Source organism: Mauremys reevesii, linkage group 13 (genome assembly GCF_016161935.1).
Source record: "Mauremys reevesii isolate NIE-2019 linkage group 13, ASM1616193v1, whole genome shotgun sequence".
NCBI lineage: Eukaryota > Metazoa > Chordata > Testudines > Geoemydidae > Mauremys > Mauremys reevesii.
Genome location: NC_052635.1, coordinates 31094556 through 31115275, shown reverse-complemented (window position 1 = coordinate 31115275; position 20720 = coordinate 31094556). Strand labels below are relative to the sequence as shown.

Sequence of the window (20720 nt, the reverse complement as noted above, 5' to 3'; positions counted from 1 at the left end):
TTAGAGCTGTCATGTTTCTAAATTAAGGTGTTTTGTCTGGTTTAAATAACAAAAGTTAGCTGAGATGCAATGAAGTGTTTTTATTGCAAGCATGGTGAGCAGGGAGTGGATTGCTTCTCATGTGGAGCGTGACTGAGGGCAGATTTCAATCAAACCCTTTCTCTAAAGCCCATTGATGTCAGGTGTACATCATTTCTGCCATGTGAGACATTTTCTTGGGAATATACAAGTAATATTCCATGTATCCTGAAAGGTCTTCAATAGTCACATCATCCACATAGGCCCTTGCTTGCTCAGAGCAAGATCGTGGAGAGCTTGAGGGAGTTCTTGATGGCAAAGGCTGGGAGTGGTCCTCAGCAACTGTTCTTTCGGGTGACAATGGGATGGTGTTCTGCAAGCCGGAGAATTTGTACACTTCCATGTCTTGCCACTGCTTACACTGACAGGCCTTGTCCATGCATGCACATGGCTTACTCTTGTTTTGTTTGGACACTGACTGGAAGTCAGAAAGATCTGTGGTCTTTAGACTTGCTTTGGACATCAGAGAAACAGCAACAGAAGAGTTTTCCTGTTTGTTCTCTTGCACTGGCTCTGAAAGAGAAGCCCCCGAATGCTCAGCACCAACTTCCTTGTGGCCAGCACCATCAAGAACAGGACTAGATCGTTCATTTGCACTGAATTCCTTTGGGATTGGCACCCTTAGCCCAGTGCTGTTGTCCGGAGTGTCTATCTGGCTCTTGTGTACCAGATGGCTGCACACAGAAGGCGTTTTTGAACTGCAGTGGATAAACTTAGGAGGATGAAGGATTGGAGACTTAGAACGCCTCCGACGCTGGGTTCTCACTGCCCCTCTTGAAGGTTTCCTCAGAGACCTAGCAGTACAAGATACACAAGTGAGTGTTTACTCTATAACCAGGAGCAAGTTCTATTTTCTGTGAATCAGAGTAGGAAAATTATTTAAAAAGCAAACTCCTCCACTGTACAGTAGAGCCTCCGAGTTACGAACATCTCAGGAATGGAAGTTGTTGGTAACTCTGAAATGTTCATAATTCTGAACAAAACATTATGGTTATTCTTTCAAAAGTTTACAACTGAACATTGACTTAATACATCTTTTAAACTTTACTATGCAGAAGAAAAATGCTGTTTTTAACAATCTTAATTTAAATGAAACAAGAAGTTTCCTTACCTTGTCAAAGCTTTTTTTTTTTTTTTTAAACTTTCCCTTTTTTTAGTAGTTTATGTTTAATACACTACTGTATTTGAAAAAACAACAAGGAGTCTGGTGGCACCTTAAAGACGAACAGATTTATTTGTCCATAAGCTTCTGTGGGTAAAAAACCCACTTCTTCAGATGCATGTACTGTATTTCTTTTTTTGTTTGTTTGTTTCTGCTGCTGCCTGATTGTGTACTTCTGGTTCCAAATGAGGTGTGTGGTTGACCCATCAGTTCATAACTCTGGTGTTCATAACTCTGAGGTTCTACTGTATTTATATTACATTTTAATGAGTGTCAGTAGCATCCACTGAGCTTTACAAAAAACAGGTGTACAAGATTGTACGAACTAACTCAGACAGACATGATACCAGTTCTGGTAAACTAAGGTGTGGAGCTAGCACCCAAGAGATCAATGTAAGAGAAAGAATAAAGGTGGTTTTAAGGAGGAGTCTGAAAGAGGTGAGGGAGGGTACTAAGCACATGAGATGAAACAACACTACAGAAGCCACATGAAAATAGTAGCGATTCAAGAATGTTTTAACAGCAGTTTGAAAATGTAAAGTGCTGCATAAGCACTAAGCATTGAGGAAACAAAAGGCAAAAGATTCAGAGAGGGGTGCCTTAGACGTGTCTCTATGTTATGATGCCAAATGATCCTGCAAGAAAGGAGTCATTTTAAGTCATGAATCATTTCCAAGTACAGCAGCTTCCTGGATAGGTTTACACTGCTCCTGTTCCTAATGTTGGTGCGGCTGCAGCATTCAGAACTTCACCCACAGTTCAGAGGTGTTTCACTTTGTACATTTAGAAACAGAACACCAATGGCATGGGAGTGAGGGGAAGGGAGAACAGGTATGTTTGTTTTAAAAGGGAAACTAAAAAATGTAAAATTTTTGTGAACAAGTCTGTTTAGAATCCAAAACCAGTAACAGAATTGGGTAATTAGAATTAAAATAATTCCCGTTCATTTAAAAAACAGTTCAGCCAGTCTCAGGCTGCCCTCTGCTTACCCATGCCAGGCTTCTTTAGATGTGCACACATTCTTAGGTTTGGTTTCATCTGTAGCTGTTTTAACCAGTGCTCTTGGAACTGAGCCGTCACCCACAGGAAGAGAAGCAGTGGACCTGAAAGGGGAACAGAAATACAATGCCATTAACTGAAGAAAATATATATTGCAAAATAATGTGGAGAGGCTATGAATTTTTTCTCTCCCAAAACCCACAGCCTTCTGTAACCAGAAATGCCTTAAGCAAACTGTTTGTAAATGGTCTCCTAAAGGCTTCATTGAAGCACCAAACCAGGAAAGACAGTGTGCTAGTTCATAACTCAAGTGTTAAAAATTCACAGTAAATTTTCATAAAGAACCACCAATATTTGAACATACATCAGTTAAGTAAGCATATGATGGTAATGCAGTAACCTGTGTCCTTCCTCACCCTACTATTTGTTAAACATAATGTGATATAACAGATGAGTGTAATTTTGAAGTCTAAGCTTTGCCAGGCATGGATCATGGTTTTTCATTTGCCCTGTTACGTTCCTAACACACCTTTTGGCACTAAAATTAATAAATATTAAATACGATTATAACAGTTCCAGTCAGCCTTATTTACCAAACGATACCTTGTTGCAAGCTGTTAGCCAAAACAAGACCTGCAATTACCCATTAACAGGGGGCAAGAAAACACCAATAAATATACAATAAAGAATAATGTATATGAGCCAGTAAGTCTTTTCTATGGCTACATTCTATAAAAATGCTCAGATATCACATAGTTATAAAATGGGTTAAGTGTGGGCAAACAGCATTACAATCATGTTCAGGCAGGTGAAAACGGTTTTAAAAGTAGATTACTAGCAGTGGAATGGACAGGGGCTTATATAATCCAGTTTCTGTCTGAAGTTTGTGTGTTGCGGCTCACTGCTGAAGACCAGAAGGAAGTAAAGTTAGATTTAACCACAGCATTGCTCCCATGACCAATGAATGAATGCTTAAAACCCATGTTTTCTGAATCCACTAAGCATACAAATGGATTAGTTTTCTACAGAGAGGTTTTCAGTATGAAGAATCTCAAAGCACTTTACAGATTGGTTGAACCTCAATCAACTATCAAGGTGAAATGCAGCAGTTCTCAGTGTACAACACTACTGTACTAGGAGGAGACATGAGAAAGCTTACATCACTCTGAGTTTTTACTAACTCAAGTCTACTTCAGCACCATTCCTTGCATATTACTAAAATACTTAGGCCCCTAATGCAAAAATGTGAGTTTAAATGCAGGGAAAATCTCCCCACAAAGTAGAATTTGAAGACTCTGTATGATTTGGAATATATGAAATAGTAAACCTGCTCCATTACCCTTTCTTGCTGGATGACTTCCACTTGATACTCTGCAAAAGCAGAGCCAGTTGCTGAAATAACATATCCAAAGTAACTTGGTGTAGAGTCCAGAATAGGAAAGCCATGTGTACTTCAAAAAAAATTAAGTATGGAAGTCTAATATGATTAGCAAAAACACCAAACTTAAGATCTTTAGAAGCAATATTATAAGTGTCCTTATATGGAGCAAAGTCCTGGAAAAATAGGACCAATGCACAGTTGAACAGCTTTCAATGAAAGTGTCTGCATAGAATATTCAAACTAAAATGGACTGAGAGCAAGTAAAGAAAAGGTCCTAGAATGGGCACAACCACCTACAAGTCAATTTCAAGAATACTCTGAATAAGCATTCTAAGGGTAAGAGACACAGAGGCATGTTCCATAGCACAACAGGGGCTGAAGCAGCATTATTACATCTGAATATAAAAAATCTGGATAAACAAGTCCAGGATAGGGATGACTGGAGCTGTTTGACTTCTGCCTTATGCACTTGATGGTGTGAGAAGAATGATGAATATAACTGAACAAAATCTTAATAGTTAGAAGAAAATCAACCCGAGTAACAGGGTAGAAAAGAAGATTCTGTAGCTGAAAGGACAAAAATTGCTGGTGTCAATTACACTTCTGTGAAAATTGGGCTGAGGGAGAGGGGGTGAGGAAAGGATGTCCACGGAGTTTCTCTGAATTTTGATTAAATGCTTAGGAGCATTATACAGATGCAATTTTTAACAAATAATTGGAACGGCAGCTGATTAACTACTAGCTTTTAAGCTGGACCTTCATACTGCAACTCTAAGCTATACACAACAGCCTTAAATGGAATTTTTCCTAGAGAAACAGACTCCAGAAAATACCTAATTTTTAGAGCCACAAAAAAAAAAGTCCTAAAGCCAGTCTTTCCTAAATATAAACATTCCTTGGATATAAATAGACTGTTTAACTGGAACCACACTAGTCCTTGTGTACAGGGAAAATGTTAGCTACAAAAAAAACTCTTCTCCCTATTGTAGGTTTGGCCAACAGAGCTGAAAGGTTACAGTACATTACATTCTCAGAGCCTTGGCTTCAATAGAATTTGAAGATTTACTGGCCTCCCAAGGCCACATTTTTAAAGCTGCCCACAGTCTGTACACATAACTACAATTGTGTATGCAGTTACTCAAGGGCAAGTGCAAATTAGGCCTGAAATTCTGAAAGTTTAGGCCCATGTCTATCAACCTTCTGGAAAGTCCTGACAAGTCAGGTCAGGAAAGCACACTCCCCTCCTCTCCCACTAACTCAAAAGACTGTTCATACAGTTTCATACTGAGTTGCTCATTCAACTCTCATGACAGAAACCAATTAACCTGGAAGAGAAAATGGGCAGTAACGGACAAGGAGGAGAAGGTGAAGCATGAGGTCAGGTAAGAGTATAGCAGTGGGAAAAACAAATGACAGTGCAATAGCTGAAGGCAGTGAAGAGATGGGTTTTGAACTGCATTTTATAAGGGAGTAGGGAATCACAGTGAAGCAGAAGGACCAGGGCACATCCAAGGTAGTCAGTGGAGGAGCAGTAAGGCTTTACAAGAAAAAAATGGCTCATTTAATGTAAAGACCAGTAGGACTGAACTAAAACTGCTTTAAGATGAAGACTACATATTGGCAACCTAAACTATTTAGCTCACTTGACAGATGTAAAGCAGCTCTGAGCTGTTGCCATGACATTTGAGACTAGTAGGAATTTATGATGTAGTAACCTCCACTTAGTAACAGCAGTGAATCACTCTTCCCATTCCCGTGTCATTCATCACTACTATGTCCTCCAGTTTCCATATAGCCAATCCATGGATCATTCATCTTTACTCATAAGGCACTTTGGTGGAAAGTCCAAGTATTATACAGCTCCAAGCAGCAGTGTTTGTACAAGGACTTTGATATTTTAAGTTTATCGAAGTGGCCTTATCCTTACGTATTTTGGTCCTCTCCCAAACATGGGAAATAAGAATACTAGGTATGTTTTACTGTATTGCACTTGCAAAGAAAACTCCCTGTGGACATTATGTTTTAACTATTGTTATAATAATTCACTCCTAAGTACTTTGAAATGAGGGTAATACCAACATTTATACAGACAGAAAAAATTGGGTACAAGAGCTAATAGGGGAATACAGTGAGTGTCACAGTCAGGACCGGAATGCAAGATGAGAATATATAGATGTGTGACATTTCTAATAGGATTATTTTCAGACTCTTTAGTCAGTTGCAAATGTTTGATCTTTGAGATTAGGAATCATTTAATTTGATTAAACAGAGCCAGCACGCAACGTCAGATTTTAAATGAGATAGAACTAACTAGTTAAAAATCAAATCAGAAATCATTGGATTAAATATGCTTGATATGGTGTTCATTTATTTAGGATGCTCCTTAAGTGTCAAAGTAGGACATCACAAATCCATCCCAAACCCCCATTTTCAGAGAGTTGTAATAGTCCAGAGTATCCTTTCAGGTTGAGGGTTGAACACTTTGGATTTCAGCCAGCCAGGGAATTATTTTGCAACACTTGCACTAAATTGGTTCAGACTGGAGGTGGAGGTTTCCTGTGAAGTGAAATTCAGTCCTTACACCATGTCCTGAGCCCAGGACAGTTGACATGTAGAAAAGACCAAAATATTAACATTCAGAAAGAATGTTATGTAACTGCTATGAACACAGACCAGTCAAGCTGGGAGAGATCACATCATCTCTTAGAGCTTACTTTACTGGCAAACAGTTGAAGCATATTGGAGAGAGGGGCATGTGCATGGAAGGGGATTATCACACATTTCTAGTGAGCCTGGTCAATTGTATTGAAAGACCCTGAATATACTGGGGCTCTGCAAGGCTTCCAGTGTCACCCTAACCATCTTGAAACTGAGGCCTTGTCTATATTTGGATTTTAACCACCTGTTCAGTTGCTTTGGTGCAAATAGCTTGTACAGGAGTTATTTACACCAGCCCAGTTTACATTGTTTTCAAAACAAGGAAGGCTGCGTCACTGCAAATCCTGCTGCTCTGGTGTAAACTGTATGTACATTAGGCGTTTGCACTGGGGCAGCTACACCAGTGGCTGAAATTCCATTGTAGACCAGGTTTGAGAGTTGAGACTTGATAATCGTATTGAATGTTCTTTTATGAAGTAGGAAAGGGTTGCCATTGTGAGAATGAAAAGTAGACGGACAGATTCTTAGTACTCTAGTATCATGGAGCAGTGAGTCAAGTATTGCATATCAGATCACTCAAGTAAGGAGAAAATATACACAACATCCTCCCTTTCAGTGTTTGTTATAAAAATGGCCATTCCTGGACACTAGAGTCCAGTGGTGGCAATGCTGGATTCCTACATCACCGCACCAATATCTTCAATACTGATGTGGAAAGACCACCTAACTTGAGGCGGGTAAGAAGGGAGTCCATCTCCATGGTTGGCCTGTATTGCCAATAAATACTACTTACATTAGCAGCGGTCTAATAATGTGTATGTGTCCTCTGATAACCAAGGCTCAGCCCAAATTCATTTAATATGGGCAGCCAATTGACAGCTATCAAATAGTAGCCATTTTTGGTCCCGGCTAGCCCATGCTGGACTTGAACCAGCAACTTACATGGGAAGTAATCTGTATCCCATTTACTAATCCCCACAGCTAAACAGCCCTCTGATTACAAACTTAAAAAACCCCAAAAGACTTCAATTTGTTATGCTACAGTTAAGCCTTCCACTATCTAATCATTTGGTATCTACCTCAAACACTTCAGATTTGTAGAGTGGTTCCCCTAGCAATTCACCAGTCATATAGGTTCTCATTACCTCATTATATGCTTGCTTACCCTGCTGCATCAACTCTTAGCTTTTTGAAAGCTGTCTGAAGACTTTCCTCTTCTCCATCCTTAGCTTCTGTTTTCATCCTTGGCACTGTGGGTGCTGACAGAGTTAACCTATGGTGCTGAAAGCAGAAGGTGAGTGTTTGAAAATAAAATGGAGACAACCAGCACGGTGTTCAAAACTTTACTATAATGACCTATCATCATCATAACTCAAGAAATAAATTCTGAGCAGTAAATTGTAGCATACACACAACCCTGATCACTGTACTAAGACACTTACATGAGATGATTCAGAAAGAGGAGGAGATATGCAAGAATGATAGAGCCATCATCATGTATAACAGCTCAGATAAATAAAAACCTTTACAGTAAAATAATTTGGTGTCAATTCTGAGCCAAATGTGGGCAAGGGATGGGATAGATCTCTTCAATGGAGGAAGTTTTCTATAGATTCCTATACTTACTTCTACTGTAACCAAAACTCCACTCCAGAAACAGTAGAGCCAGGGGCAGCTCTAGGCATTTTGCCGCCCCAAGCACAGCAGGCAGGCTGCCTTTGGCGACTTGCCAGCAGAGGGTCCGCTGGTCCCGTGGCTTCGGCGGACCTCCCGCAGGAAGCCGCGGGACCAGCGGACCCTCTGCAGGCATACCACCGAAGGCAGCCTGCCTGCTGCCTTCGCAGCAACTGGCAGAGTGCCCCCAGTGGCTTGCCACCCCAAGCACGCGCTTGGCGTGCTGATGCCTGGAGCCGCCCCCAAGTAGAGCAAACAAGGAGGGCCAGCATCACCACACCAAACTTTCTGTGGGCCACTGTTGGTACAGTTTGAGAATCTCTACCCTATGGTACAGTCTTTGGGGTTTTGTCCTGTTTTATAAAAGTAAATTGATTTGGTTTCCACTATTTCCTTTGATGACTACTCCACAAACCAGGGATATGTCTACATTACAGCAGCACAATTATGGGGCTACAGCTGTGCCAGTGTGGAACTATAATGTAGTGCTTCCTACACCCAACAGAAGAGGGTTTTCCATTTATGTAGTTAATACATCCCTCAGAGAGGGTAGCTAGGTTGACGATATAATTTTTCCATTGACCAAGCTGCATCTACACTGGGGGTTAAGGTCAACCTAACTACAGTGCTCAGGGCGGAAAACTTTTCACAGCCCTGTGCAACACAGATAGGTTGATGTAATTTTTAAGTGTAGACCAGGCCTAGATCCCAGCCTCAAAAAGTTCTAACAGGTTTTCAGGCCAAATTTACCCTTTCTTAATTTCAGTTTTTTGACCCTTGTTATATCCAAGCATTTCATACTAATTATCTCCTCTTGGATGTTTAAGGCCCAAAAACTATTTCTAGACTTGTGTCCCTTACTTCTCGTGCAACTGGCTGTCAGTTGGCCTAGCTGAACGTCAATCCTCTCGATCATTTTAACAATCTCTGTTGCCTTTCTCTAGCTCCTTCCAGTATGTCAATATTTTACTGGTAGTCAGTTGCCCAAAATCAAATTAGTAATTGTTCCAGTGCTTTCATCAGTTTAAAACAAGCTTTTAACATCTGGTGTTTAAACTGAAGTTTTCTTGATTGGTAAAGGAGTACTAGACCAGTAAGTATGATTAAAATGATTCTTTTAATTTGTAAGAACTCCATATACTCCCGCGGGCACAGACACTGTCTCCCAACTCCTTATGAAGCTGCTCTTTGATATGACAGATATAAATGGAATATTGCTCACTACAGAGCTGAGTTCTCAAGTCACTAGAGAGATAGATGCCTAAGAGCAACAGATATAAAGTACCATTATGAAGGCTAATTAATAAGGGCTATTAAATCAAGCTACCAGTACAATACTACTTACATTGGTATTTTGAATAGTACAATTGCTAAAGGAATTCTAACTCTTTGATATGCTGGAAGAGATAATAAATTTAGATGAAAGAGGGCTGCAGCTAAATAATCACACAGATTCTCAAGAGACAAAATGAAACAAGTAAATATGAAGCGTAAATTCTGTTACCTGAGAATCTCATTTCTACCTGGCCCCCCTCAGATCTCCCAGTTGATGTGTCTGCTGCTTGCTCTACAATGACTTCATTCAAACATATTCCTTAGGTGCTAGTTGGGTGCCATTATGACACATTCATCTTTCTGGATGTGTCATAATGTGTTTGACGCACATACTGAGTCAGGCAGCAAGTAAACACCAGAGACAGTGGTTGAATACAATACTAGTCACTGTGATGTTCATCTGAGCAGATCCCTAAAAAGTTTCAAATGGAGCTGCAGACCCCTTTGGAAAGCTTAGGCATAGTCTGTGGACCCCGGGGCCCGCAGACCAGAGGTTGAAAACCACTGTTCTGTTTCATTTAGAGACCAGCCTCTGAAGAGCCGCGTGGGGACACTGGACACGAAAAAGTAAGGAGTTTGTAAGTGAATAAACTCGGGAACGAGACATCAGTTCGCCCGTCCCCTGAGGTACGGGGTCTAGCCCGGCCTGAAGGAGGCTCAGATACTAATGAGCATCAGCGTTACCTCTAGAGCCAAAAGCTGCCATGAGGGCCCAGCGGGAATTTATAATTTAGCGCTTCTTAAACCCGACTCGTTCTCCGCCCTTGGCCGGGGGCACCCGCCGGGAACTCGGTGACTGAGGTGCCAGCCACACCCCCGGCTCCGGCCCCGCCCTGCGCTCCCACCCCGCAGCGGGGACCGCGCTGCCCGGCCGGGCGGGGTGACTCAGCAGCCACGGTCCAGTCACCCGGAGGAAGCCGAGCGCTGGGGCCAGCCGGGCGGCACCGCTCGGTCAGGGCGGGGAGGAAGGGAGCGAGGGCGGCTCCCGGCGGGCTGGGGACTGTGCTGTCCTGCCGCACGGACGCAGCCCGCTAGCCCGGGGGAAGGGGCAGAGCAGCCGCCCGAGAAGGGGGCACCTAGCGGGGAGGACGGGCCGGGCGAAGGGGGAGCAGGTGTCCCGCCCAACGCACTTACCGCGCTCAGCCCCACAGGGAAGGAGCCCGCCGCCGCCCCGAGACGCAGCGGCTTCTTCCGGGGCAGGGCGGGAGTCGCCGTTCGGGTCGAATAACCCGGAGGGGAAAACCCTCAGCACCAGGAAGGGGGACGGTGACTGGCCGGTTGCACGCATGCGCCCTCCGGGAACGCTGGGCACAGAAACACAAATGGCGCATGTGCGGCTCCCTCCCCCCGCCGATAGCTCTGCAGGGGACGCGGCTGCGCATGCGTCTCGGCATTCCTGCTCCTCGCGTGCGCTTACGTCAGTTCCTGTTGTTTTTATCCCCTCTCGGCGAGCGAGTCGGAGGCCTGCTGGTGAGTGACGCAGCCGGGCGGGGAGGGCCTGTCTCGCTCTCCCCGCTCTCCGCGCCCTTTCTCGTGGAAGAAGGATCGGGGCCGCGCGCGGGGGTCTGGGACGCGCAACCCCAGAAGGCCCGGAGCTGACCCGGCGGGGTCTCGTCCGGGGCCAAGGGCCGCGCGGGCTGTGAGGGGCTGTGAGGGGAGCTGCCGCCGCTCAGGGTCTCCCAGCCGGCAAGCATCGCACGCGGGAGGAGGCGGGAGGGGGCAGGGAACGGCGCCCCCTCGGGCTCAGCTCATCTGACCCGCTTGTATTGGCCGAGCCAGGGCCCTGGCCCCCGTGTGCTCGGCGCTGTAGGCACACGGCTAAACGGCGGCCGCTCCCTTGGTCTGCCCTTCGGCTCGCGCAGTGAGCCTGGCAGCAACGCGCTCTGGCATCGCTTCCCCAGCCGGGCCCTTCTGCGGCTCATTCCTCTCCACCGCAAGGAGAGACACATGCAGAAAACAAGGGGAGCTGCGCTCTTCTTGCAGCACCGGGTCAGGATCGAAGGGCCTGTGCAAGTGAGGTCTGAGCTACACACGGGGGTTTTGCAGTGTAACTCTCTGCCAGGGCTTTGGTTTTTCATGACAATAATTATGTGGGTACAAGCCCTAGTGTAGACACAGCTATACCAGTATAATGGTGCCTTATACCGATACAGGTTATTCCCCTTCATATATGTGACTTGGGGCACATCTTCACTGGCAATGTTAAAGCGCTGCTGCGGCAACGCTTTAATATGGCTTGTGTAGTTGCGGCACCAGCCCTGGAAGAGAGCTCTTTCAATGCTCTAAAAATACAGCCTCCACGAGGGGTGGGGCTCCCAGTGCTGGTGCACTGTCTACACTGGCACTCTACAGCGCTGAAACCTGCAGCGCTCGGCGGGGGTGTTTTTTTCACACTCCTGAGCGAGAAAGTTTCAGCGCTGCAAAGTGCCAGTGTAGACAAGCCCTAAGCTATACCACTAGGCAAGTTTGTACTGATATAACTGTGTCCACAGGGAGGAGGATTGTACTACTTAAGCTATACTGGCTTTGTTAAAGCAGTACCACTTTTCTGTGTAGGAAGGCCTGAGTCAAATTTGAAACAAAACATGTATGTATAGGTGAGTGGGAAATAAAATCACGCTTTTTAGAGAAGGCTGTGTGGAAGAGTCATTGTGGGGTTCGATGTTTGTGTCTCAATGACTCCTAGTCAAGTGTGGCCTTTTGGACTTGTAACGTGAGTGTTGGGGTGGATGTTTCCTACGTGCCAGTGCCACAAACTCATCCAGGACTGAGTCAAATCAGATTGCTGGTTATGGAGATTAAATTATGCTTTCATGGACATTAGTGTAGCATCATTACCTGGGGTTGTCTTCCGTGGTTTTACATGCCCTGAGGACAGAAATTGAGCAAGCAATGGGAATGTGGTTAACAATTTGTTGATCCAGGGGCTCCCAGAATAGGATCTCATTTCCTCTCCCAGAGCTGTGCAGAGCTAACTGAAGTAAACAGTAATAAAAATGTGTTTTTGATAGAAAACTAAGCATGACTGAATATACACAGATCTATAGGGTAAGAAAATGGTATTTTGTTATCGTTTAGAGAAGAATCACACTTCACACTGTGTCATTTTCTATTTGGCTATGAATATTTTTATCACACCTTTCTACTTTGCAGATATATACAACATGATACAATGGTGCTCAGAAACCATGGTGATTAAACTGTAAAAAACCTAGATAGGTACAGTGGAAACCCAGCAACACAACAGGTGCACATGCTGAGAACACTCCCCTTGAATACATTGGGGATGACATGTTGAAGGACAGCGCAGCTGTCCAAAAAGCATGGTCATTAGCATTGTATGGCATGCAAGGTTTTATTGTATCTGTTAAATGTAATATATTTACAACTGCTTATTAAATTGAAATAGTTGAGTTTTCATTACAGAAAGTGTCAGGTTGTTGTCACCTACCTTCCTGTCTAGTCCCAGATCTGAAAGTACATTGCACACCTTTAAAAGGCTTAAATAGCCTTGGGGATGCTGTTGAATCAGGGCAGAAAGAGAGTGGCAGCATGTTGCTCCAAGCCAGGAATTTATAAGCAGAGAGTACAACTGAGGCATTTTTGTCCTGGTTAAGCTCTGAGGTGACTAACTTTGTCTTTCTACTTCCACCCTGATTTGTTCTCTCTCCTTTTTCCTGCATGTCTTTTTGCCATTTAGCAAGTTCTGTATGTGCGTTATGAACTGCAGAGGGAAATGTACCCAAGCAATTTGTAAGTTTCACTTTGCAGCCTATGATGCACATAGAGCAGTGTTTCCCAAATGGTGGGTCCCAACAAAGTTCTAAATGGGTTGTGAGCCTGGTGCAAAGGGGAGACTCGGAGGCGGAGGGTTGGAAAGTGAGCCCATCCTGCACTCACCTCAAAACTGTCCCCTAGGAGTGGGCCCAATTCCTTGCTCCAGGGGTTGTGACGTGATGTTTGGGGTCGCATTGCTACTCGGGGGTGGTTTGGCCAAACCTGAGTGGCACTGCAATCCCATGCACCAGATCACAACACCCAGAGTGGGTAACTGGGCCAAGTCCGTGGGACAGGAGCAGCCACCGGTATGTGAGTGCAGGGTGGGCTTGCTCTCTAACCTCCTTCCCCCAGGCCTCCCCTCCACACTAGGCTAAGATTCGGTTTGTGGGGCCAATGCAGAGGGCACTGGTGTGGGTGGTTGGTACCCCTCAGCAGGGTGAGGAGGCCACCCATTTTGCCCCTCCCCCCCCAAAATAAGACCCCTGAGTCGGTTGCGAAAAAAAAAAAAGGCTGTCAGTGGGTCACCTGAGTAAAAAGTTTGGGAACCACTGACACAGAACATGAAAGAATAGATATTGGAGAACACAGCTCATGTCTGGGGACCCAGATCAAGGTGCTGGTCCTTCTGCTGTAGTGGAAGGAAGTGATCCCTTGATATTTGCTCTTAGACCTATGGGAGAGCTCCCCAGTAGCAGTGGGGCAGTGTACAGAAAAGAAAATCCACCTAGGACAACAGATAGCAGTGGATTCTTAAAAGCGTTATGATCCACCAGTTTCTCAATAGCGAGCACTATGCTCAGCCACCTCCTTAAGATTCAGACAGCAAAATGCTTTGATTTGTTCTCTATAATCTTTAGAGCCCAGGACTGATTGGATACATGTACACGGAGGTACTTTCTTCCAATGTGGGCTTCCAAGCTAAGTGTGGCAGGGAGGAAACCTGCCTTCAAGTCAGGGATCAAGTTGCAAGAGCAATATACAACACTACTAACTGTTTAATGGTAAATATTCTACATTCTGCCCGTCCATATAATTATGCTGTTTATGCCCAGCACTTCAATTCCTATTATTAGGGCCCAACTAATTTCACAGCCATGGAAAAAAAACATGTCATGGACTATGAAATAAGCCTGTCCCTGTCAAGTCAGATTTTCCCAAAATAAGCCAGGCTGGGGAGGGACAAGACTTGTACTTCTCCTGCACGTATGTTATCGGAGGGAGATCAGCTCTATCTCCACAGGCAGCGCAGAAGTGAGTACCCCCTTCTGCTCCAGGCTGCCACCCCTCCACGACTCCTGCCAGGCTTGGGGCAGCCGGGCTGAGGGTTGCTCCCCCCTCCCGCAGCTCCAGCCAAGGCTCGGGACTTTGACCCCCTGTGGCTCTTGCCTGGGCTCAGAGACCTGGGCTGGGGGCTGCCACCCCCAGACAGCACCAGCTCAGGGCTGCTCCCCTTTCTCCCCCCACCCATGGCTCCTGCCCAGGCTTTAGGTGCTCAAGCTCGGGGCTGCTGTCTCCCCGCCAGTGGCTCCTGCCGGGGCTGGGGGTTTCCACCCCCTGTGGTTCCAGCCCCCACAGCTCCTGTCAGGCTCAGGGCTGCCTCCACCCCCTCATGGCTCCTGCCTTGGCTTGGGGACCTGGGATGGGGGCTGCCACCCCGCACAGCTCTAGCTGGGTCTTGGAGCTTTTGCCCTCCCGGCTCCTGCCTGAGCTCCAGGCTTCAGCCCCCCACCCCCACTGGCTCCTGCCCGGGCTTGGGGCTGCTGCCCTCTCCCCCACCCCCAGTGGCTCCAGCTAGGACTTGGGGCTGCTGCCCCCCACAGCTCCTGCCTGGGCTCCAGGCTGCCAAGGCTCGGGGCTTCTGCCCCCACTCCTAGCTCCTGCCTGGGCTCAGAGCTTCCGCCGTGTGGCTCCTGCCAGGGCTGGGGCACCCATTTTTCAAATTGTCCGGGGCCCATGCGTTAATCCATCACTAGCCTTGACTAGCAGCTAGGAGCATCCGGTTGGGGTGCTTCCAGCAACACTGGGGAGATCGGACCTACTTCCACCTCCAGGAGCCTCCTCCAGCTGCAGGAAACTCCGCAGCACAGAAGTGAGAGTGGCAATCCTGTTACCCCTCTAGAACAGGTTGGGACCTCCCCACAATCCCCTTTTGGATCAGGAACCTCAGGGTTACAGCACTGACATTTCAGATGTCAACATCTGAAATCATAAAATTGACCGATTTTAAGACCCTGTGGCCGTGAAATTGACCTAAGTAAAGCCTGAATTTGGTAGGGCTCTACCTGTTATTTATATCTCCTTGTCTAGGCTAGTTGTGGCCTATCTAAAGTAACAGGTTACAAAAGCAGTATAACTCAATTAACTGTTTAGTCTCTAAATCCTACACTCCTGTCTGTGGTGTAGCGCTATAGACTGAAATTAACTCTTCTCTGTATGATTTCAAGCAGATAATACATATACTTTTTATAGGCTTCGCTTCACTTCTCTTACTCTTTCTCGGTACTTCTGTTTACCTTATTGACACAAAGGTTCCTCAGCGAGTGTTGATTCAGCATGCTGACCAGAAACTACTTAGTAGGGCTGATTGAGGTCAGTGTCCCTTCTGTCAATGACAAGTGCCTAAGTGAAATTGAAATGCCAGTGTTACTGTTTTATAAACTAATACCAAGTGTCAAAGTACATCTTGTGTTAAAACAGCGTGTAGGGACATGGCAAGACTTAGATTGTAATTCTTCAGGGCAGAGGTTGTGTCTTCCTCCGTGTTGTGAACAATGCTGAGTATTCATGGTGAGTATTCATGGTGAACAAATAATATTAATGGAATGGTTTTATTCTTAAGGCAATGGGACTGACACTAGAGGAACGAGCCACCATGTTGTGTTTCATTTCAGTTGTGTGGAGTTTTATTCAGAGACCAGTAAGTCTTCAGTTCCCAACATCAAATCACAATTTGTATTTTTCAGTGCAGACTTCCATGGCCCAATCAGCGTTACTCTGACAGCTCATCAATGGACTCAGAAGATAAAGACAGAGAGGAAGAGAGTCTGCAGACAGCTTTCAAAAAGCTAAGAGTAGATGCAGCAGGGTAAGTGAGCTTGTAGAAAAGTAGCTCAGTTTGTCAAGTTTTAATAAAATGAAAAACACTTTGTACTTCCATTGTTCAATGCTTGAGAGGCATTACCTAAGCCTCCAATCTCCCCTCAGGTAAGTAAGGGACATAAAGGAGTCATTTCAATGACCACTGCAATGTCATTACCTCTGGGGTGGAAACACATGTTTAATCACAGGGGTGGTGTGTACTGATGGCTCATTAGACTTCTGACTGGCTATTTGCATTTACTGCAATTGAGAGAGTTAGGCAAACAAGGCATTTCTGGTAATGGAATTGTATGCTTGCAATTCTGAAAAACAGGGCCTAGAGTCCTATACAGGAGTTGCCTTGCATTTCATTCCTGTCTGAGAGGAATAATGGATAGGTAGCCTCTTAGCTTCTGTTGCCACATCTCCCTTCCTTCCCACTGGCTCCTTGGTCTGCTGCTATAGACATTCTGTCCCCCTGTTTTCAGTGAAACCATAAGTCTCTGTTTAGCAATAGACAGTAGAAATGGGACCATGGATTTATATCCCATTACCATTAACGTAGCCTTCTGAGAGGGGTAGGGCGCAACATCAATATGGAGACACTTTGAGACATATGTTGTGGCACTGTCTTAATGTAGCATTTTTCCTCACTCAGATCTACCACATCTCTATCTGTGGATGAGGGAACAAGTCTGAGAGCACCGATAAGAACAGCTATGGATGGAACCAAACCTCAACCTGTCTGTGCCAAAGAGACTTGGCATGGGTAAAACACATTGTTAACCGAACTGTATATTTATTCCTTGTTAATTAGAGATGATGAAAACATGCATAACATAATTTCAGACAGGGATTGCTTGTTTAATTAAGCAGCTGAGCCATGTTATTTTTCCCCTTTTTTTGTTTATAGGAACCTTAACCTAGAGTTCATCTTGATTCTTTTTAATAGCCTTTTAACAAACCCTTGAAGCAAATGCTGTTTGATTGTCTCCCTTCAAGAGATACTAGTATCCATGTGTGTCACAGTTACTGGGCTAACTGCACCTCTGATCACTCCTGATGTTTTTGAGTAATATCGTCCTTCAGCTCTCAGGTCTCTAGCTGCTACCTGGCTCTGAGTCGAACTGTGTGATTCTTCCATTCTCAGACCAGGCTTCGGGTATCAGTCCCCTGGTAACTGATTACCTCAGCAGATCTGATATATTTCCAGACCCTGGAATTCTGTTCCCTCTGGGGCAATGACAGAGGTAAGCAGTGACCAAACAGCCTCCTTAAAGCAAAGTATTAGTTATTTAGCACAAAAGTGTTTCATAGAAAAGAGATCTTAAAAAAAAAAAAATAGGACAGACAGTACGTATATTTAGCTGTACCCATTAAGACTTACCACTTCTTAGATCTGGGAAGACCAGTTCCTTCAGACTTCTCCACAGAGCCTGTCTGTGACAGCTTGTCTCCTTAAACATCTGCTGACCAGAGACAACCCTCTCCATCTTCCCACAAATCAAAATACTTCCTAACTGTTTGTAGCCCTTTGATCTGGGAGGTTTGCAACTTGATGAAAACAGAGGAGACAGGATCCCTGATCCTAACACCATGGCTCATTGTCTTTCAAGTATGTACCTAGATGTTCTTATCTGGGAAGCCATTGTTTTGCTTCCCTGTTTGTTCTTCCTACAGCCCCTATTGAAGCCAAGCATTATGGTGTGCAATAAACATTCCACTATCCCAGTAAAAGTTTATACTCTGTCAATAACGAGGTTACATATCAATACATTTCTGCTCCTACAATATTTATATCAATATTCCATATCAACTCCTCTTCTGTCATATCAATTACATCCTCCTGAGTATCGGTATCTGTGAAAATTGTCATCTCAGTCCTTTCCTCTCCTTTCTTCCACCCAGATCCTTACGTGTCCTGGATGATCATTTTGTAATTCAATATAAATGAAATAAAATGCAGCATCATTTCCTTTTTCCTGAGTCTGTTGTTGCTTCCCTCAATAGCAACTTCAAAACCTCCTCAGCTTGGTGTGTTCAGTTACAAAAAACATCCTACAGCAGGAAAGCATCCTTCCTTTGGGGTATCAGCTACCTCACAATCCTTCTTACAATCCTCTCTAGATGCTGTTCTCCCACTTTCTTCTGCTTCCAGCATAATATAGGGTGGAGGGAAGGTCAGTTCTCTCTCCCCATCCCCTTTTATTTAACCACACAAGAGTTTAATCACCAATACTGGCATTTGTAGCTATTGTGAATGTGCATTCTGAATATCTCTTGTCAATTCTCTTCTGTGATTTAGTCTGCTGAGGGTGTTCAGATACCAGTGGAGTGTTGGGATTTTCTGTAGCTGTATAGATAATCATCATTCAGAGCTGATACTTGACACTGTCTTGCTGTAAGTGAGGTCCTGTTTTGGAAAGCATTAGGCTCTGGAATTGAGTTCTGAGTAACCTAATTGTTCATATTTTGTTCCCTAACAGGTGTGTGAGGAAGCCCTCCAGGGGGTCATCAAGAACCCAGCGTCGCAGGCGTTCCAAGTCTCCTGTCCTGCATCCTCCCAAGTTTACCTACTGCAGTATGAAAGCATCTTCTGCCCGCAGCCAGTTGAAACACAAAAGTCAGCCAGACACTTCAAAGAGTAATATCAGCTCAGACATTTGTGTTGCAGAAGAACCGTGTACAGGAGACAAGTATGATTCCTGCTTTGATGCCAGTGATTGCAGAAGAGCCAGAAATGAACCTTTGGGAGCTTCCACAACTGAACCGCCTTTGGAGAATTCAAGAGAGAATTCTGCTGCTGTTTCTTCGTCCTTTGAAACCAATCTGGATTCTAGTCAGCCTTCAGATTTCCAGTCATTATCTGTGCTCAGCGATAGCAAGCAGTGTCCTTGCGAGGACAAGGAATGCCAGTGCAGACAGTGGCAAGACATGGAAGTGTACTCTTTTTCTGGCTTACGGAGCGTCCTGTCGGAATGTGAAAAGGCAGTGCTAGAAGTCCATTCCCAGTCTATGCAGAACAAATCGCCCTCTGGTGTGGCTTCGTCAGGTTCTCCCCGATCTTGTTCTGAGCAAGCTCGAGCCTTCGTGGACGATGTGACAATTGAAGATCTTTCAGGATACATGGAATATTACTTATATATTCCCAAGAAAATGTCCCACATGGCAGAAATGATGTACACTTGACTACAAGGAATCCATGGAGAATCATGGGCTGGAAATTCAGTAGTAATGAGAGGATGAAGCGCTCCTTCAGACCCAGGGATGGGAATTTGGCCATTCTCATTGCTGTGTATTTGATCAAATGTTTCTTTGCACCATACAGTGTAGTTTTTTAATAAAGTGAAAACAGACAACAGCCTCTGAGCTTAATGTTTAAAAAGAATGCATTAAACTCCAAAGCTCAAACAATTCATTGTAGATCAAATAAACTTCCTCTGTTCTTTGGTCTGTGCTGTGGACATTTGAGCTGCCTGTACTGCTTTCACTATATGTCTTAGAAGAATAGCCTTTTATGATTGAATCAGGGGATTTGTGGTGTTTGGGAGATCCTTTCTCTCTTTAACTGCAACATACTTAAGACAAAGTAGGGCCCAGTAACTTAAAGAAACAATATGTAGCTAGGGGCTCTGTCTTAAAGCAGCCCACTTGTGTGGGAAGGCTAAGTAAATAATCTGGGTGGTGGGCAGGGTGTCTTTCATTGCTGAATCTGAGTATTGCATAGATGGTTCCACTTGAAGCAAATTTGGAGGCTTCTTCCTCACAGCTATGTTTAGAAGTGCGGACTGTAATAGAGCACGTTTCTGCACCCTATATAATAATATTATCACTGTTCATCTGTGCGTGTTAAAGCGCTTTGCAAAGGAGGGGTAAGTATTGTGTATTTTATAGATGGGGAAATTGAGGCAGAGAAAAGTGAAGTGACTTGCTGAAGGTCACAGTGCAAGCCCCTAGTAGAACTGGCAATAACTCAGCTCTGAATCCCAATCCACTAGACCACACTGCGTTTGTAGGAGAAAATCAGCTCCTGTATACATCAACTTATGGGGTTTTCCTCATTGGTTGCTTCTGGGCCAGTATTGCCATGGGCAGAGAGGCTGGAATGGGGCAGAGAGACTATATACACATCATACAAACTAGATAGTGTAGGGCAATAACACTGAAGCTGAATGAAAATTTTCTATCAAAACATTCTGTTGGCAGAAAATCGCACTTTGACTAAACTGAAATTTTCACCAAAAAACACACTTGAAAACTGAAGGGTCTGTGTGTGTTTTTATGTTTGTCAAAAACTTTGGGGGGGGGGTGTGAGGGGGTTAAATGACCAAATGACACCCTCCCTCCTCCACACCCCTAATCCATTTTCATCTACTTTTTTTCACAGGGCAAATAATTTCCCAAGCCCCCTCTGCACTGAACACCAGCTTAGGCCTGTGATAGAAAGGCCAACAGCCTGCATGTGCCCTGCCAAGCACTATTGCAATCTCTGCTTGTAAACCTCAAGATCAGTGGGTATCAGGTTTGAGAGCTACTGCAGTTTGCAACCAATTTGTAAAGAGAAGGTGTATGTGT

The 20720-nt window shown here is 44.7% G+C and overlaps 2 protein-coding genes across 13 annotated transcripts; one reads left to right on the top strand and one right to left on the bottom strand.

Annotated features, from left to right (window-relative positions):
- Positions 1–60: 60 nt before the first annotated feature.
- Positions 61–10560, bottom strand: OSER1 (oxidative stress responsive serine rich 1). Of its 4 annotated transcripts, none has more exons than XM_039498615.1 (4): positions 10422–10560; positions 7444–7559; positions 2230–2343; positions 61–872 (listed from the first exon to the last, which is right to left on the bottom strand). In XM_039498615.1, exons 2-4 carry the CDS (start codon positions 7518–7520, stop codon positions 179–181), a joined length of 885 nt encoding a protein of 294 aa, XP_039354549.1. In that variant the 5' UTR covers positions 7521–7559; positions 10422–10560; the 3' UTR covers positions 61–178. The 4 variants fall into 4 exon arrangements, with proteins under 4 accessions (XP_039354549.1, XP_039354547.1, XP_039354548.1 ...); XM_039498613.1 differs by lacking the exon at positions 10422–10560 and adding an exon at positions 9457–9607; XM_039498614.1 differs by lacking the exon at positions 10422–10560 and adding an exon at positions 9457–9601 and having other exon boundaries at positions 7444–7551.
- LOC120380669 (oxidative stress-responsive serine-rich protein 1-like) lies at positions 9628–19595 on the top strand. 9 transcript variants are annotated; one of them, XM_039498607.1, is made up of 6 exons: positions 10559–10757; positions 13382–13387; positions 13986–14068; positions 16031–16152; positions 16804–16914; positions 18632–19595. In XM_039498607.1, the coding sequence occupies exons 1-6, from the start codon at positions 10574–10576 to the stop codon at positions 19332–19334; spliced, it is 1209 nt and encodes a 402-aa protein (XP_039354541.1). In that variant the 5' UTR covers positions 10559–10573; the 3' UTR covers positions 19335–19595. The 9 variants fall into 9 exon arrangements, with proteins under 9 accessions (XP_039354540.1, XP_039354536.1, XP_039354537.1 ...); XM_039498606.1 differs by lacking the exons at positions 10559–10757; positions 13382–13387; positions 13986–14068 and adding exons at positions 9628–9854; positions 18451–18546 and having other exon boundaries at positions 16036–16152; XM_039498602.1 differs by lacking the exons at positions 10559–10757; positions 13382–13387; positions 13986–14068 and adding exons at positions 9628–9854; positions 18451–18546.
- Positions 19596–20720: the final 1125 nt, after the last annotated feature.

Excerpts from the sequence above, each read along its gene's own strand:
- OSER1 (XM_039498615.1), bottom strand. The coding sequence starts at position 7,520 with ATGAAAACAGAAGCTAAGGATGGAGAAGAGGAAAGTCTTCAGACAGCT. Across the intron at positions 2,344-7,443 it reads CTAAGAGTTGATGCAGCAGG|GTCCACTGCTTCTCTTCCTG; the intron begins GTAAGCAAGCAT and ends TTCCCCTTTCAG. Across the intron at positions 873-2,229 it reads TCTAAAGAAGCCTGGCATGG|GTCTCTGAGGAAACCTTCAA; the intron begins GTAAGCAGAGGG and ends TTGTACTGCTAG.
- LOC120380669 (XM_039498607.1), top strand. The coding sequence starts at position 10,574 with ATGCGCCCTCCGGGAACGCTGGGCACAGAAACACAAATGGCGCATGTG. Across the intron at positions 14,069-16,030 it reads ACACTACTAACTGTTTAATG|TGCAGACTTCCATGGCCCAA; the intron begins GTAAATATTCTA and ends TGTATTTTTCAG. Across the intron at positions 16,915-18,631 it reads GCCAAAGAGACTTGGCATGG|GTGTGTGAGGAAGCCCTCCA; the intron begins GTAAAACACATT and ends GTTCCCTAACAG.